At 43.2% G+C, this 18,593-nt stretch overlaps 2 protein-coding genes across 2 annotated transcripts; one reads left to right on the top strand and one right to left on the bottom strand.

The window, feature by feature from the left end:
- The first annotated feature begins 1,772 nt into the window (after window positions 1–1,772).
- Window positions 1,773–11,087, top strand: EPB42 (erythrocyte membrane protein band 4.2). Its single transcript, XM_052684339.1, has 13 exons — window positions 1,773–2,017; window positions 3,699–3,884; window positions 4,545–4,775; window positions 5,239–5,357; window positions 5,831–5,953; window positions 6,344–6,521; window positions 6,900–7,038; window positions 7,386–7,489; window positions 7,774–8,016; window positions 8,763–9,068; window positions 9,344–9,504; window positions 9,931–10,064; window positions 10,821–11,087. The coding sequence occupies exons 1-13, from the start codon at window positions 2,008–2,010 to the stop codon at window positions 10,969–10,971; spliced, it is 2,085 nt and encodes a 694-aa protein (XP_052540299.1). The 5' UTR covers window positions 1,773–2,007; the 3' UTR covers window positions 10,972–11,087.
- A 419-nt stretch (window positions 11,088–11,506) lies between these two features.
- On the bottom strand, window positions 11,507–18,335 carry CCNDBP1 (cyclin D1 binding protein 1). The gene is made up of 11 exons (XM_052684343.1): window positions 18,168–18,335; window positions 18,014–18,073; window positions 17,392–17,471; window positions 16,635–16,716; window positions 16,144–16,240; window positions 15,051–15,124; window positions 14,672–14,748; window positions 13,960–14,213; window positions 13,372–13,432; window positions 12,301–12,347; window positions 11,507–11,916 (listed from the first exon to the last, which is right to left on the bottom strand). Exons 1-11 carry the CDS (start codon window positions 18,232–18,234, stop codon window positions 11,808–11,810), a joined length of 1,008 nt encoding a protein of 335 aa, XP_052540303.1. The 5' UTR covers window positions 18,235–18,335; the 3' UTR covers window positions 11,507–11,807.
- Window positions 18,336–18,593: the final 258 nt, after the last annotated feature.

Below are 18,593 nucleotides of genomic sequence, written 5' to 3'. Positions count from 1 at the left end.
GTACAGCTCTTTATAATAAAAAGTTCAAAACATTAACACTAAAGCCATTCAGAGTTGATACAAAAAAAAAAAGGTGAATAATAATAATAATAAAATCACATTATTTTCTGGACATCTCCCCACTGCCCACAGAGTCTTCCCTGATTTCTGCAAATCTGGTGACCTCCATGTTTAGTAATAAAAGTCAAAGTAGTCAAAGCTTGTCATGAGTCAGCAACATGCCCTTGCTGCAAAGAAGACTAATGGTATCCTGGACTGCATTAGGCAGAACACTGCCAGCAGATGGAGGGATCTTTCCACTCTACTCAGCACTAATAAGGCAACACCCCGAGTATTGTGTCTGGTTCTGGGCTCTCCAGTACAAGAGAGACATGAGACTACAGGTACAGTTCAACAAAGGGCCACCAAACAACGAAGGTGCAGGAGCAACTCACATATAAGGAAAGGCTTAGAGCTCTGGGGCTTCTCAGCCCAGAGAACAGAGGGTTCAACGTATACAAACACCTCAAGCAAGCACATAAAGAAGACTGAGCCAGATTATTTTCAGTGGTATCTACTGACTGAACGAGAGGGAATGGGCACAAACCAAAAGAAAGGAGGTTCTGTCTGAACATCTGAAAACGCTTTTACCGTGAGGGTAGCTGAGCTATGAAAAAGGTTGCCCAAATAAGTTGTGGAACCTCTCACTTCAGAGAGAGCCAAAGGTCATCTGGACACAGATCTGGACAGCTTCTTCAGCCTGGCCCTGCTTCATATGGGAGGGTTGGACAAGATGACCTCCAGAGGTCCCTTCCTACAACAATCAGTCTGGAATTCTGTGAATCTACATCTATATGTTATGTAGATATATATGTATATATAAATGAATCACTATATTTACACTATATTTACTTGCTTAAATGCATCAGATAAGCTACTGTAAAGTTTAATACTCAAATAATAAGAAAATTGGCAAGTTCACTGGACTATATTTAGCACCAGCTATTGAATATAAATCCAAATCTCATTCTGGAATGATTACAGCTACTTCCAAATGCATCACTGCATTTGTGAGAGTTGGGTCCCTTTCTCTCACTGTACATGCCTACACTAATCTCTGCTTGCTATTTTATGTTCTTGTCATTCAGTATCTACATTTTTCTCTACAACTTCCCCAAAGCTGCCACCTTCATCTGTATCACTCAGAATAACTGAGCACGCTTTGCCACCTTTTTCCTGGTTTTCCCTAAATTATTCATGAACTTGTAGAAGATCATGGACTTCTGCAAACTACTGGTGACTCAATCCTCTGTGAAAAGTTTATTATTGCTGTCTTATTTTCTGTCTTTTGACCAATTATTTATCAATACAGTGGCCTCCCTTCCTTCCATCTCATAGCAACTTTAAGAATGATCATGTATTTAGTCCAAGCCCTCCATGTGATGTTTTTGAATGATCTGCATCACGCTGCAGAAATTCTACTTCTCACAGTTTTTGCTTTTAGCAAGTTTCCTCATTTAATTGGCTTCACATTTTTAAACTAGGCACAAGTGCACTGGCCATACTGACTTTCTGTTTACTCACTAAACGGTTTAGGATCTAAGTACCTTACAGTCACTGGTAGAGAGCAGCTCTTCTTCAAGGCTAACTCATAAAAGTGCATTCTGTTCATAGTTTAGGGCCGAGCTAAAGTTTGCATTTCCTATTCTGGGGTCTGTAACATACAGTTCTTTGAAAAAGACGTTTTTAAAGGTTTCACATCAAGTGTGGAATTTAACTTTGTCCATACCAAAGAAAAGTCACCCTTTCAGTTCTAACATGGCCTGACAGATAAGAGCCCTCAACTTCTGCACAGCAGGCCAGCAAGATAAGCTGAAGGAGAAGGGACAACATTACGACACACCCTTTATGAAGAAACTAAGCAAACAACTTCGCAAGTAGATTATTTTTAAAGAAAGCTGAAGGAAGGAGACATCACCCACCAGATCAAGTGGAGCTGAAGACTGTCACCATACAAGAGAAGGAGCCATGGGCCAAGGTAAGTGATAACCAGCTCTGCTAGACCAAAGCAATAATGTCTGTCAGGGAAAAAAAAAGCCCCTGAGTCAAGACAGTGTTCATTAGGCCAGAAGAGACAAGATGAGCTTCCTACAGGCCAGAAGCCGAGAAAGTGGTACAAAGTCTGAGGGAATTAGCCTTAATGTAGGGGTGGGAGAGGTTGAGGGAAACCAAACTACAGAGTTGAAGCAGAGAAATGACTGTTTTAGCTACTTGAGGAAGGAGAGGGTCCTGGGCAACTCTAAAGAAAGCTAAAATAAGATCTGTGAAAAGTCACAGGAAGTAAAGCAACTCAGATTTCCAGACTGCATATGAATTACCAGTCTACAAGACAGCCAGACCAGACATTTTCAGCATACAGAAAAGAAAATACACAAGCTTTGTTTGAGCTGGCTCTGTAAAATTTAACTGGTGCACAGCTGTGAACTGGAACAGCCATAAAGGGACTCGAAAGCCAGACCAGAAGCAGTAACTGCCAACAGTACAGTAGGACTTCCACAGCAACACAGAAAGGACAACAATGTGAAAAGGTGTCAAGGACAAGGCAAGTCAGCCAGCAGGAGAAAGCAAACCAATGAAAACTGAAAATGGAAGTAGTTGGCACTTTAGAACCAGAGCAGTAGCTTTGGATAGAAAGGGGATGATCTGTGGATTACTGGCTTTTTTTTTTGTTTGTTTGTTTTTTGTTTTAACTGGGACAAAGAGTAACTTTGATCAGAATGGGGAGGTAGGTAACAGGATATGTCACGTAAAGGACAGCAGTTACAACTCACAGGTTTAAGGATCTCAGTGATGAACAGGGAACTGAAGATAGTGAGTTCAGGATGATCCCAAGGCTAGGAGAAACCATGATGATATCTGCTTCTCAGCAAAAAGTTTGGAAAGATTAAAAACACCATCAAAACCAGAAGAAAAGTGCAAGTACACGATCACACTAAGGGCACTGAGCACTAAATTATTTGAGATCAGGGAGCCTGCAATTTTGAACAGCTTTTTTTTTTTCTTCCCTCCTCTGACACTGGACAGAGGCACGTGCAAGGTGAATGATGCAAGTGTAAAAGACAGGAGGAGGTGCTTTTTTATCTCCTGTGTGTGAAGTTTAGGTGTGAAGTTACTAACCAGTGCAGTGCCAGGTGTTTTATTTGCTGTAATCCAGCATACTTTCAGGACCACAATGCCACATCAGACCTGTGCCAGCAGCTACAGGTTAATTTTGCACATCAAACATAACTAGAAGTAACTCTAGTTAACAGACATAACTAGAAGTATACAACAGGTGACACCCTGCCTCATGTGCTCAACTTCAATCGTGTATCCCACGAGGAGTGGAGCTGCTTTGAGTTCAATTAGTGCCCTTGAGTACACACTGTGAGCTTCCAATTGCAGTCACAGGGAACGCTCAGGTATGTTCCACATCCATTGCTGGGCAGAAAGAGCTTTGCAAAGCCATTTTGTTCACTTCACATTGCTAAGGTATAAGCAAAAGCTGCTTGTTAGCCACCTGAGACAGGACAATGTGAGCTCACAGTGAAGGTCCTGACAGTTACTGGCAGGGGCACCATTTGAGTGGAGAAACAAATAGGTGCTTTAGGATGAGGCCCAGGGCCAGAGTGTAAGCAGCTCACTATCTCAACCTCATTTTATCTTCCCTCATGCAACAGGTCTAAGCGTGAAAAAATGTGATCTTAAGATCATAATGAACAACAATAACCACCACACAGAAGAAATCAGCACTGAAAGGCTTATGGTGAGGCGGGGGCAGCCTTTCATTATCACAGTGAGCTTCTCATCTCCAATACACAATTACCTGAAGCAGCTGAAAACGACCTTCCTCTCTGTACGGACAGGTAACATTACCAAACCTTTTAGAGCTCTTGTCCAACAGCCACATGAAGAACAGTATTGGTAGGCATATCCAGACCTGGACAGGTTTAGAAGTCAGGCACACAGTTTATCTAAACCAGAGTAGAGCCTCCTGCTGCTGGAACTGCAAGATCAGAGCTTAACCTTTTTCCAGAAAAGAGGCTGCAGCACAATAACTAATGCAAGTTCACTGCTCTATGATTTGCAAGTACATACTCTTACTTGTGGCTTTTGGGTTACGAATGTTTAAACTAACCCTGTTTCAGATGTTTTCTGTTCCAGGCTGTTTTCCAGTGACAACCCCAAGAAGAGCAGGACTATTCTTGCTCTACATGCTCCATATCTGATCACGTGGCTGTGACTTCTGTCACAAGACACAGTATCCCAGAAGCTGCATTCTGTTTCTGGTTTCTATACTGTATGAAATACACATTCCACTTTCAAACAAGGTGGCCTTAGTCCACTACTAACCTCAAAAAGATATATAACCTTTTAAGATAGAAGCATTAAGGTAAGCACTAAGCTAAAGGGTTAAGACTCTCCTACATGGAAAGAGAGCTATGGCTCCAGACTTAGACATGGTAGCAAAAATCTGCAGTGGATGGGTTGCAACACGTCTGGAAAATGTATCTCTTTTGCTGCAGGACCACAGCACTCTAAAGCAGATAAAACCCAGGTTAAGTTTCCCATCTCCAGCCTGGGAAACCAGAAGCAGTGGAGTGCAAAACTAGAAGAACAGGACCCATATTGCTGGACCATCTCTGTGAACACACCTGCCAATGCTCCCATTGGCCAGTATGATCTGTTTTTACATGCCTCCAAGGCTCACTGTCTCCTGGGAAAATTCATCCTTCTCTTTAACCCTTGGTGTCGAGGTAAGTAGTCTAAAACAAAAAGGCAGACTGGGATCAGTCACTTCAAAAACACAGCTTTGAGCTCTGTCTCTGTGTCACCAGAGAGGATGAGGAGGATTCTACCCAGTAATTCCATCTGCTTCTGCCCTGTGCTTCAAGCAGTGCTAGCTGTACAAGACCCTGACATGGCTTTCCTCAGCACTCCTGCCCTGTTCCTTGAACACTGCTGTCAGAACCAGACTTTCTTAGAAATAGGAAAGTCAACAGACACCAAAGTAAAAGAGCTACTTAGTGCAACAGCCTACTTCTGTGAGATCCTTTAAAGTTCCTCCACTCAAAGAGAAGTTGCAGTGAAATTCTTCTCTGCTCTATTTTGCCAGGACAGTATGCCACAGACCACATAAGTGTAATATAGTCTGCTGATGCAGGGGTGTCTGAAACCATCTGAATGCTTCCCTCCTGATGTTTTTCTCCTCTGAACTAGATGATGAAGTGTTTTTGCCTAATGAGGCGCAGCGGCAAGAGTACATTTTAAACCAAGATGGTGTCATCTACTGGGGGACTGAAAATGAAATCCTGGCACAGCCCTGGGACTTCGGACAGGTAAGACATGAAATGCCTGTGCCTTCTTACAACCAGTAGAGGAAAGATGCCTATTTCCTGCATGTACACAATGCTATTCATTTCCAGGACTTTGGGGCTTTGAAGAAAGTACTTGTTATCAATACTCACCGTTTTTCTTAGGAATGTACAGAACAGCCCGTCTGAAGCCTGTATGAAGTCACATAACCCAATTTACATAATTATAGCTAATTTCCTGGCCTGTTCTCTATGAATAAAAACCCTGAATTTCCCTCAGTCAGGAGATGCAGTATGATACTAATGCAGTTCCCATCTTATTTCAATAAAGTTGCACAGCTCCTTCTCCTTCAAATCTCTGCCCAGAGTTCTCCTCCACACCCCACTTACAGAAGACTATTACAAGGGAGCGAGCATCTGCAGCTACAACCCCTTGCAGGGATTTCAGAAAATAAAATGTTCAGGCCACAATTCCTGAGCTGCTGTTATTATTGCAGTTTGATGTGGACATTGTGGACATCTGCTTCAGGCTGCTGGACATAGGTGAAGGCTACCAACAAGACAAGGATAAGACCCAGCGCAAGAACCCCGTTTACATCTGCCGCACAGTTGCTGCCATGGTAAGGAGAAAAGCCAGCAGCTCAGACCCCAGCAGGTTAGAATTGAACACAGACAGCAAACTAGTACAATTTCACTTCTTGTTTTAGGAAAACTACTTACCAGGGCCTGCCCAGGCTGTTACAAGCAACATCTCCTATTTCCAACATTTCCTGATATTCCTGCAGTAGGCAACCAGTGCTGCAGAGTTTCTTAGTAGCAATAACACACTTACTAGGTAACTCCCAGAGGAGACCTGCACATCATCTTCTGCCCAGCTATGACCTTCATGCTTTTCACAAAAAATTATTATGGTTTCAGCTGCCTTGAGCGTAGCTTCATCAAACAGGATACAGTTTACCTACTATGGAGATTTAATTCCTTAATCCACCTTTGTCTCCTCCTCTCCGAAGATGAACTGCAATCTGTCTAGAAGAATCCTGACAGACTCTGGGACCAGAGAATGCTATGATGGGACACCCCCTTCCAAGTGGCTGGGCAGCAGCTCCATTCTCCAGCAGTGGGTTACACTGCAGTGCCAACCTGTTCGCTATGGGCAGTGCTGGGTGTTTGCTGCAGTCATGTGCTCAGGTACAGTTCTCATTTAAAGACTTGCATGTTGATCAAGCCCTTACTTGGTTTGGAAATCTTCTAGCATATACCTGGAATCTTTGTTAAGCCAGGAATCCAATAACATAACCTTTTATCTCTAGGTTTGAGGCAGATCCTCACAGTTTCCTCATCAACATTCAGCACTGCCAGCTTTGGGCTAAAAGAGTGTCAGTACACACCATTCACTGAATGCACCTATGTTAACTTGCTTCCTGAAGGAACAGTGCCTCTTGCCATTTCCTGAGACTAGGCCCACCACCACTCCAATAAGTTTCATACCAAAAAAGGCTCTACATATAACAGCAGGGACACTTTAGGGCAGGATGCATTACTGATTCACAGCTCTTTCTTTCACAGTTCTGAGATGCCTGGGAATTCCCACTAGGGTTGTCACAGGCTTCACATGGGCTCACAACACTAACAGCAACCCTAATGTGAACGAGTATTATGATGAAGATGGGACGCTGCTTACACCTGACAAGAGCGCCCGTGTCTGGTAAGGAAATAAGGCAGGGCCCAAGGAACAGTTGGAGACAATATCTAGGTCTAGGATGTGACAGAGGGAAAAAGGAAAACGGCTGCAGGGATGTTTATAAGATGTAGAACAGCTTAGATCCAATCTACATGACTTGTTCTTGAGAAATTCCAGCAACCAAAACTTTTTTCCCACCAAGGACAGCCCATCCCACCAGGAGAACCTCCACTTACATCAAAATCTGTGGTCACTGCTGCTCCCACGTGCTGGGCTCTTCTAAAGAAGTATTAATTAACAGTGCTTTGGCTATAAGTGTCCTGTACCACAGGGCTCAGTGCCTTGTTATAAACACGCTGTGCCTCTCACAGGACTTTCCATGTTTGGAACGAATGCTGGATGGCTCGAACAGACTTGTTACCAGAGTACAGCGGATGGCAGGCACTGGATGCCACCTGCCAGAAGAAAAGCAAAGGTAAAATATTAAAGAGAGAGATGGAGAAAAAGGGAGCAAATAAAGCAGTAGGATCCCTCCCTCAGCTTCCACTGAGGGGATGCATTAAGGGAAGGAGGCACTCTGAGGGCTGTATGCACTAAATCATCATTGACCCGTTTGGTTTGTGAGCTTGTAGAGCTCTAAAAGGATCCATTGAAGCACAACACTTAACATACCACTCCCTATAGTGTATAAGTTTACACTAAGCATGGGCCTAGTTGGCAAAGCATCTGATTCTTAACTGGGCTATGTTTTCTCTTCAGGCCCTTCGTTTTGTGGGCCAGCTCCTGTTCAGGCCATCAAGGAAGGGGACATGGAAGTGGATTATGATGTCTGCTACTTCTTTGCTGCCATGAATGCCAAGTGCAAGGTCTGGATACACAAGGCAGATGACATCCTCAAGCCAGCTTTCATCTGCACAAAGTATACTGGCAACAACATCAGCACCAAGAGTGTGGGCAGTGAACGCTGTGAGGATATCACACACAACTACAAATATCCTGAAGGTACGAGGTGGACAAATGTTTCAGCACATTCCCTGACCATGTTCCAAGTGAAGGGTAAATGACTACAGAGCAGAGCCATACCAGAACAGCAGGGATGTCCACTTCTCACTACCTCCCCTTCCTGAATGGGGCAACAACATCTGACTTTGGCTGCGTACAGAACCAAAGTACGGGTCGTATTTCAGTTTCGTCCTGCTTAATTACCAGCTTGCTAGGACAGGCACTTTCCTGTCTGAAAAAATCTCCTTTCCTGACTTCTGTTATCTGCACATTAATCTCCCATTACCCTTATATCACATTTCATACTCCAGCTTTCTGTACTCCTAGACATTGTCTAAATCCGTCCCTCAAATAGCAGCTCTTCAGAATCTATTACTGTGTTCTGTTTACCTGACACAGCCCCACCATCTCATCTTTTTCTATGGCATGCTGCCTCCTGATTGCAGTCCATCACAAGACAACACAGTACCACTCCATTGCTACAGTTACAAAGAGAAAATCTTTTCTTACTCTGACATTTATTAGCACGAAAGTGCTCAAAAACTATGAGAAGTCTTTTCAGACACAACCAATCTCCTCGCAGCTGAAATTCTTGGTCCACTTCAACCAAAGCACGAGGTATTTCTCTGCTATGAGCAACAGCTGTCTCCAATACAGCTGGGACAATTCCACTCTTTCTACATGTGGTGCTTTACAACTACTAAACAAGAAAGAATATTAAAATGTGCTTTTCTTTTTGGCGACAGGCTCTCTTCAAGAAAAAAAAGTACTTGTCAAAGCCTACAGAAAGATAAAGACACTTCAGGCAATCAGCAGCAGGAGAGAGATTATCTCTGTTCCTCCTGCCCATGAAGAGCTTTTTATCCACCTCCAGTCCAAGAGTTCTCCAATACTGGGACAAGATATTCCACTTTCCATTGAAATGTTTAACTATAGTGGTAGAGAAAAGGCTACACACCTGGTACTTGGAATCCAGTCTCTACATTATAATGGTGTTCCCATTATGCAACTTTGGAAGGAAAAGTTTAATTTTATCATCAGAAACAATGAAGGTAAGGGCTCTGCTAAGGCTGAATTAGTGCATCCAATCCTCTCACTTCAGAAGAATGCACTTAGCTATAAGTAAGAAATATTGGGTGGAAAGCCAAATGTAGGCAATCCAAACAAATCACCTTTGTGGGGAAAGAGGAAAATAACTGCAGCATGTTAGGTGGATCATATTCACTTGGGCTTTTAAATGCAGTTTTCAGTACATTGTTGGGTGGTGCAGGCTAAGAACATAACATCAGTTGCACTGTTATCTGTATTTCACCACTCTATATTCCAGTTAAAACCCTGCAAGTCTTTGTGCCTTACTCACGGTATGGAAAAGAGCTGGGAGAGAACCGTCTGCTTAGGCTGACTGCCACGCTGAGAGATGAGGACTCCTTCTACATATACTTTGCACAAGAAGAGATTAGCATCTGTGACCCGCCTCTGACTATTGAGGTTAGATTGGTCTGTCATTCTGTTACTGCAGTGGTGAGATAAGAGTTTTTGTAGTTATGAGCAGCAGAAAAATTCTACTACATTGAGTGGCTTTCCTCATACTGTCTTCTTTCAAAGCACTAAAATAAGAGTTTGTGAAAAGTGAGTTGTACTGCACTGTTGTAGAGAGTATTTCTCCCATTTTTACCTTGCATACGTGCAAAAATAAATAAATCCAGGTAACCCCTAATATGGTCATGAGTCCACAAGTTAGAAGGAGAAAGCTACAGAAGAACACTGCAGTGGTGAAGAAAGCTGGATTTTGTGTCTTCTGGCAACTGGCAGCTCAGGCTGAGACCTCTGGCAACAAAATTCAATTATCTCTCTTTAATCATAGAAGTTTGTCTTTCCTTCTCTGAGTTTCAGCTCACTGCTTTCTTTCAACAGTTTCCAGAAAATGTGGTACTGTACCAGCCATCCACAGTGAAGGTCAGCCTCCTGAATCCTCTCACTGAACCCCTGGAGAAGTGTGTGATAGTGGTTGGAGGACGAGGGCTCATTTACAGACAAAGGAAGTACAGGTGAGTGCAAACTAAGCAGCTAAACAGAAAAACAAACAACACAAGCCAGAGAAATCCTTGCCCTGGAAAAGCTGTCCATCAGAATAAACAGGCAGCGTCGTGGTAGGAAGAGATCACTACAGCTGGAAGACCCAGGCGTTCCCTTACTTAGGGATAATACAGAAGATTTTCACACTGAAAAAGAGAACAGATAACTTCCAACAGGCCTTCCCATTATCTGCTGAAGAACCAAACAAATCTGACTTAAGTTACCCAAACGCAAATGCTTCTCAACTTGAAAAAGCAACATTTCTCTCAAGAAACTGCATCAGGACAAATTACGCTTAGATATTTCCATGGGGAACTCAACCCTCATATTTCCCTCCCAAAGCTGTTTTTATCACAATCCCATTCTGGTGGTTTCAGTCACCATTTAACTTTTTCTATAGACCCTCCTATTTTATTTTATTTTTGGCATCATAGAATTGTAGAATGGCCTGAGTTGAAAAGGATCAGAATGATCATCTAGTTTCAACCTCTTTGCCACAGGCAGGGTCACCAAGCACCAGACCTGGCTGCCCAGAGCCACATCCAGCCTGGCCTTCAATGCCTCCAAGAATGGGGCATCCACAACCTCTGGACAACCTGTTCCAGTGCATCATCACCCTCTGAGTGAAAAACTTCCTCACATTCATGCCTCACAAATGCATCTGCTATGGCCAGGAACTAGAAATACAAAGAGGTGTACTTTCTATATAATGCCTTCTTACCTTTCAGGCTGGGTTCTGTGCAACCTAACAGCACTCAAGACTTGCATATCTCATTCACACCTACTGAAACAGGGCCAAGAAGACTCACTGCACGCCTTACATGCCTTCAAATCCAGAACCTGAAGAGCTACAAAACTATCAATGTTGCAGCTGCATGATGTCCGATTTAGAACAGCTTCTGCTATCCTGTTTACAAGGGTGGCCATGATCTATGCCCTGACCTTTGGTGAGCACTGATACTAAAATTTTAAATAAAATCATATTTATAATCCCACCTATCACTATATCCACTCTCGGGTCTGGGAAGCTGAACTTTATTATGAAAAAGATTGGCAAATGTGCTCAAGCAGATACTGGGTTTCTGTGTGCATTCCTGCTGAACACACCAGTGCTTAGTCATTCTTTCTCTCCAGCAAAAAAAACCAAAAAACATCCTGTAGAACTTCAAAGTGACAGATGTAGCACTCCTCTAGAGAAATACTCTTATCTCCTACAGATTTTTGAAGTTGGTAATACAATAGGTATTTTCTACCACTTTCTCAGGGAATAGAAGAGAGGAATAGCATGCACTCCTCCTTAAGATTAGACAGAATATAGCACTTTTTCTTTTTAACACTTCCTTTGGCTGACTGCAAGAGAATGGAGATCCTTTTCTTCTGCATATATTCTCTGCCACATGAAAATAGATGCAGCTAACGACACAAATCTAGCAATATTTTATTGTTCTCTGAACCCCACAGTAGCTGTAATGTCTGAGAAACAGAACACATTCACAGCATTAAAATGAAGCACTACACCATCCAAGAGTCCAAGCAAAACGACATCTTCTGCAACTGCAAAGAGGGATTTTCTGGGCAAGTTTTGCCAGGCAGCAGTAAAGTTCCCTCTTAAAAACACTGTCCTCATAATTCTCCCTGTAGCTGGAGAATGTCCAGATTCACTGGAAAAGCATATATCAGAGCTAGTGGCAGTAACACATGCGGACACAGAAGAGCTAAAGTTCACCCTGTGTGAAGTTCTTGATTTTGTCCATGTTGTGATCTACTGCACCTGTTAGAAACTGCACCCAGCCTTCTTCTGATTGTGGACATACATGGCTTGTCCTGCAAAAGTGGAGGAAATTAATTAGGAAAGCCTCCTGGGGGTTTTTATATTTATTTATCCAAAAATCCCCCCAACACATTGGTATTGTGAAGTGCTGAATTACTACAGTATTAAAATAGGACTTCTGTAACCCCACAGTGCTTGAACAAGGAAGAACCCATGTCCTTATCTCTAGTTTCAAACCTTGACACATACGTCCATCTTCAGCAGTAACCTCTTTCATTCCTGCCATCCTCTTCCTATTGCGTTGTGTCTGGGTAACATCAGAATTACTCCAGTATGACAGCATTTGCTGTCTACAAGTGAATCATCTTTGACAGGAGGTAGAGATATTAACCTTCACAGTAGCAAACACATGCTCATAAATTGTAACTCATACTCACTTTGTAATCTCTAAGACTTTCTTTAATACTGAGGCCAATTTAGCAGCCTACAAAGAAAGAAAAGGGAAATAAGTAAGCTAAACATGCAAAAAAAAAAAAAAAAAGGGGGGGGGGGGGGGAACCCAGCATTAACTGGAAAGAAAGGGGAGGTGCAGAGATGATTAATGTAGCCAAGAATAAGTAAAACTGCCGAAGACTCTGATGCAAAAGGAAGTCACTTAACACTGGCACAGTGGGATTATCTCCTCGCTGTCTGGGACAGGTAAAAATAAAGAAAGATGTTTCTTAAAGTATACTTTAAAATGTTGGTGGTTTTGTTTTTGTTTTTCTTTAAAAAGATAAATCTATTAGAACAAAAAGGCATGAAGTTTTAAGTGACTGACTGTATTGCAAGTTGATAGAAGGCAATACACCATAAGAAAAAAAATTTCAAGCCACTCATGAATGTATGAAACCAGAATTAAACATTTCAGGTATGAGAAAGTATATTCTTATCTAGGTTGGAAGGGACCCCTGGAAGACACCTGAGTGCAACCTCCTGCTCAAACCAAGGCAAATCTAAGAGTTCAGTCAGCTTGCTCAGAGCCTTGACCCCTAGAGATTTTGAGTATCTCCAAAGATGGAGATTCCAGTGCCTTTCTGAGCAACTTTTTTCAGTTAACAAATGAAGCATGTGCTCAACGATGCTGTGAGGATTTTTAATTTATTTCTTGAATTAAGATCACTTTATTTGAACAAATCTAAATTGCCCAGAGAGAAAAAGTAGATGTACAGTACACTGGCAGCCCTAGACCTCACCTTCCTGAGTAATGTCATTGGACATCTCTATGGATCATAGTTTAGAGGCAACACAAGGGAAGACATCCTCTTCCCTGAAGTAAAGATGGAAAATACACTTCCACCTGAAGGTAGCTAAGTGTACAAGAGAACCAAAAGATTCTTCATCCATAAGAACTTATTACAGAGACAGCAGTAAATCCTCTCTCTGAAAGACATAATTCCCCAAACTCAATTTCCTCCCCTTCTTTACAGCCAAGTGAATAGATCCGCATGCAGGCTGCAAAAACTTACATTGAGTCGCACGGCCAGATGGTTCATAGGTGGGTACATGCTCAGTGCCAGCTCATCAACGCTAGAATAGAAGACAGGGGTGCAATGGACAAAAAACCCAGCTGCACAATCCACAGACTCTGGTCAAATCCTATATCCACCCTCAATGCAAGTCAAGTATGGCATGACAAGGAGACAGCATTGGTTATACCCATGGAACACTTCACAACGCCTCCTCAGGCGTCTGTGTGCAACTCCCACCTTACTTCTAGTCATAGTCACAACTCCACTCTAAGCAGCAGCACATGTTCCTTTCCTGACGTGCAAAACTCTCAACAGCCTATGATATAACAGTCTTCATATTTGTTTCCACCACCTGGCCACAGCTTCAGTATCAGAAAGGTTTTTCCAGTCTGTATTCTAGACCCCAAGTAAAACAGGGACTACTCCGAAGCACAAAGAAGCATTTCGGCTGCCAGATTCTGTTAATTCCAGTAAGAAAAACTAATCAATGACTCCAGTTCAATAGAGCAAACTGCAAGAACCTGGCAGACATTCCCATTCCTACATCAACTTAAAGCCACAAACACAGTTCAGGAGGTTGCTTACCTTGGACTGATCTCATTAGCAATGTCTGCAAGGTCATCCAGCTGAGCAATCTGCTCTGGAGAGTCAGCTTTCCCATAAGCCTTCACTACACTCAAGACCTTCTTTAGGCAAGCTTTAGAAGCCTTCATTAATCCCATGCAGGAGCCAAGCAACTTCCGGTCAGCTTCTGACCAATAGGTATCTCTGTTACCCCGAAAGCCGAGCTCCTCATCTTCTATGATATCACTGTAGGGGTCTCGTTCTTCCACCAGAGCCTGAGAACACAGATGCATTGAAAACCTATAGCTTAACATCCATTCCAGCAATATCCAGGAGGATAAGTAAAACATGGTCTAAAAATCACACAAATAATTTGTGGAGGAACCTCTCTTCAACCAGGCATCTCTGCTGCCACGCTCTGTTCACTCCAGTAAGACTGGATTAAGAAAAACTAAATACTGACTCCTGTTCAATTTGGCAAACTGCAAGAACCTGGCAAACAGTCCCATTCTTACATCAACCTAAAACCATAAACACAGTTTAGAACATAGCTTCCATGAAGCTCTACGTAAGCTAAACTAGGTCCAGGTTTAAAAACCTCAGTAAGATACAGGCATAAGATGCTCTTGCTCATAGTGGAATCTATCTAAATCAAAGCCTGTATATTAAACAATCCTTGTGTTCTTTCAGAGAAATCACTGCAGGTTCCTCAGTAACTTAAGGGTGTCCTTACATTTTCCATCTCTTCCACAGCATCCTTGACCACACCTAGAAATGCAGACAGAGCAGACACAACTGCTGCCTGGTTATCTGTAAAAGGAAAAGTAAAGAAAACTGTAGCACTGCAGTGATTCAAATCTGTTTGCACCAACATTCACCTATATTTGCAGCCATTAGATCTTGAGATCATAGGATCAATTTTTTTGCAAAGCTCAGAGCTGTATTGTATTGCTTTACAAATAATCAGAGCAGATTTCCACACTTCAGAGAACAGCAGGGTTTTGAGGAATCAGCAAGCCTCCACTGTACTGCCTAAAATGCCCCTCTCAAGCGTTACCAATATTTTGAGATCACACATCCTAATTCCATTGGTCTGCATACACAGTACTCACCTCGTGGCAGGCTGGACACTTGCTCACATGCCTCCCACACGCCACCAGTTGATATAAGTTGCTCCTGAGATGAGCTGAAACAAAACAGAGGCTCTCAAAGTTAGAGTAACACTATACCTTGCTAGGCTGTTTTATTTTTGTGCACACTATAAGGGGCTCAGCTGAGAAAATGGCAAACTAGCTTGTCACTGGTATTTCACAACCACATAAAGCATGAGATGCTTTCATAAATCCTACTGAGTTTAGTTACTAGTTGGAAAAAGAAGCAGGAGTTTCTTACAAAGACCTCACAAGGTCTTTAGATGTTATTTTTTAACTTTCAGTATTTATCCAAATCAGAAAAGACAGCTGATCTCTGCCTAGAGAGAATGGAATTAATCAGTAAATACAGAGGCTGCATAATATTTCCCCTGAAAGACTGTGGTCCACTAACTAGCTACAGAGTCACACAATTATCATCACCATTCACTTCACAAGCAAGAATTGCCAAACACTATAAATAGTATCAAGCACCATCATGGAAATCCCACTTCCAGTATTTTTCCTTGCCACAGACAGGATGAAAAATCTCTTCTCTACCTAAGCAGTTGCACTTGAAGAATGCTAGAAGTGAGACCCAGCTCTTCCTTACCATAGGATATGCTTTTACCAAGGGTCTCTCACTAGGTCCTGCTCATGCTACATCGCAGCTGTGTTGCAGCCACATTTGTCCCTGGTGTTGATCCTCTCCTTGATTCTAACCTGAATCCAGACCTGCTGTCTTGACTTATGGCTTGACCTCAGACCCAACTAATTGCAATGGACGAGCTGGGCAACCACTGGATGGCGTGTGATGCCATTAAACTTTCCAAACCCAATTCTTATTTTGTTGTTACAGTTTGACACTGCTGCTATGGGCTTGACAGATGTCAACACCAGCACTGTTCTGTTCAGATATTGGAGGACAGGTCCCTTGTTGGTGAGTCTGCTGCCTTTACCTGCCTGATAACAATGCACAGTTCCTGCCTTCCCACTTCCCTTATGAGTGCAGTCTACACTTGCTGCTCCTTAGTGAGTATATTTGCAACTTTTCTTCTTGCTGAAAAAGTACTACCTCCCCAATGGAGAAATAAGAATTGTTTCTGTGAGCTGGATCATTCCCTCCAATACTTCAGTGGTAGCATCTCGTACCATCTTCCGAAGTGTAGTACCTGGTTGAGAAACAGCAAGTATGTTTATAAGAGGGAAAAAACTAACATAGATGACAGACTTGCAAAAACACACGGTATAAATAAAGTTAGAGAAACAATATATATTGCCTAAATTCTAAAGTTCTAGAAGACTTTAGACAGAGATTTCAACACTTTATAAACAAGAATGGTTGGTAAACTATACCACTTTCTATACTATCATTTATTGATAGATGGAAATCACCAAAAGTAAATTGCCAAATTCATTCACAATAATGCTGCAAGTCTATAGAATAACTGACAAGACATTGCTGATGTTAACTTGTTTTCCTGTGTAGACCAAATCTATGATGCTGTGAAATACCGGGTTTCTTTACATCGTGGTGAAAGAACTGTCCTGCCATCACTCTCTCACCTTGGCCCTTGGGGAGCCAGTAGTACACTGTGGCAACTGCAAGAATGGCATTTTGGACATCTTCACTCAGCTTTTGACAATTCTGAAAATGGGTAGGCAGAAGGATTAACTAGGAACATCACACGGCTACAGTGCATTTAGAAATCCTCAAAAGAAATCATTTAAGTCTACATTATTTGTAAGAAAAAGGAAGAATAGTCATGATTACGATAACAGAGAAACAAACAACAAGATGAGACAGTATGTTTCTGTGAAACCTAAGAGCACAGAAGAGGATAATTTGCAAGAGCTGCAAGCTCACTGTATATATCAGGAGTTGATATACGCTGTATGACCACCACACCCTGGTTCAAGGAAGGTGAAGAGAGGAAAAAACAGCTTAATTATTCTCAAATCGAGGTGCTTACTTTATCCTTCCTCAAACATATAGTGTAATATTCTCTTAATTAACAGAAAACACCATTCATTGTTAAGAGAAAAGATCTATACTGCCCAATATCTCATCTTCATCAGCAATCAGTTATAGAAGCTCAAGAAAAAAGATCTACGAAAACATCTCCTAACTTACATAACTTAGTTTTCAAGGCAATTCTTGAATTTGATTAATACACATTAAAAAAAAAAAGAAACAATTCACATGAATAGTCCCTTTTTTATGCTGTCCCCAATAACTTTGTTTTAGTCAAATGAACTGGGAGATACCTCAAAGTTCTACCACAGACAGCAATTTCCTGCTCTGTGGGAGGTTTTTACTAACCTCTGCAGAAGGCAGCGGAGGCCTCGAGAATGCTAGACTAAGCTTTGTAGCTTCCTGTGATGTTGCCTTGAATGCTTGACCTAGACAGGATATTGTGGGAAAAAGAAATTAGAAATCCTCTCAGGTAAATGCCAGTAGAACAGCGCAAGTAGATTAGCAGTGTCTTCTCAGCCACCACTATTTCTTATTTCCGAGCATGAAAAAAACATGAACTAAATTACACTGCAAAAGAAAATTTCCCTGTAGCTTTTGCACCACACACACTGCATGTATAAGACATGTGATCACTGCCAGCTTTTTACTTAGCTGGTACTGTTGTCCACACCCACATCCATCTGCTCCAGCACCTTCACTAGAACGTTCCATAAGACTTTAAGAGATCAAATGCTTTAAAAACATGAAACAGTTTTTACAACTATACTCTTTATTACTTTACAACACCAGCGGGACTAGAGCCGAGAGGGAGTGCAAAACCCCGGCTGAAGACCCGTTTGCCGGGGATTCCACCTGCAGCTCACTGCTCTGCTGCGAACCAGTCCAGCCGCGGCCCAACGCCTCTACCCCACCCGGCGGCCAAGCCCAGCACGGTACCCTCGGTGCCAGCCCGCTCCCCGGCCCGTACCTAGCGCGTCCCAGAACCGCGGAGGCTCGAACGGCTCACGGCCTTCGCCCGGTTCGCCCTCTGTAAATGCAGAAAAAAGGTCTCAGCCTGCGGAAAGCCGGCCCAACTTCTGGCCCGACGTCCGTTTCTGCCCCAGCCCGGCCCCGACCCCCACCTCTGACCCGTGCCAGCACCGCGCGCAGCGAGCCGCACAGCTCCTGCAGCAGCTCCCGTGCCTCCATGCCTGCAGGAGCACCCCGCGCGCTCCGGCACGGCTGGACGTCAGCCGCGGCACGGCACACCAACTTCCGGCACGGCAGCCCGTCGGCTGCAGTACGTCACATCCGCTTCCGGCAACGCTTCCCGTCGGCTGCAGTACGTCACACCGACTTCCGGCACGGCAGCCCTTCGGCTGCAGTACGCCGTATCCGCTTTCGGCAGAGCTTCCCCATCGGCTGCGGTACGTCACACCAACTTCCGGCACGGCTGCCTATCGGCTGCGGTCCGCCACATCCGCTTCCGGAGAGCCGTGCAGAAGAGGCGGCTCCGCCCCTTTAGGAAAACCCTACTGGTTACGCGCGCTACCCCTGCACGGAAGGAC

This window comes from Tympanuchus pallidicinctus, unplaced genomic scaffold (genome assembly GCF_026119805.1).
Source record: "Tympanuchus pallidicinctus isolate F22 unplaced genomic scaffold, pur_lepc_1.0 scaffold20, whole genome shotgun sequence".
Lineage (NCBI taxonomy): Eukaryota > Metazoa > Chordata > Aves > Galliformes > Phasianidae > Tympanuchus > Tympanuchus pallidicinctus.
Note: the sequence above shows the minus strand (reverse complement) of the source record. Positions and strands in the feature narration are given on the sequence as shown.

Excerpts from the sequence above, each read along its gene's own strand:
- CCNDBP1 (XM_052684343.1), bottom strand. The coding sequence starts at position 18,234 with ATGGAGGCACGGGAGCTGCTGCAGGAGCTGTGCGGCTCGCTGCGCGCG. Across the intron at positions 18,074-18,167 it reads GGTGCTGGCACGGGTCAGAG|AGGGCGAACCGGGCGAAGGC; the intron begins GTGGGGGTCGGG and ends CTGCATTTACAG. Across the intron at positions 14,214-14,671 it reads CTGTGGAAGAGATGGAAAAT|GCTCTGGTGGAAGAACGAGA; the intron begins GTAAGGACACCC and ends CTGTGTTCTCAG.
- EPB42 (XM_052684339.1), top strand. Across the intron at positions 6,522-6,899 it reads TGCTGCAGTCATGTGCTCAG|TTCTGAGATGCCTGGGAATT; the intron begins GTACAGTTCTCA and ends TTTCTTTCACAG. Across the intron at positions 9,069-9,343 it reads TATCATCAGAAACAATGAAG|TTAAAACCCTGCAAGTCTTT; the intron begins GTAAGGGCTCTG and ends TCTATATTCCAG.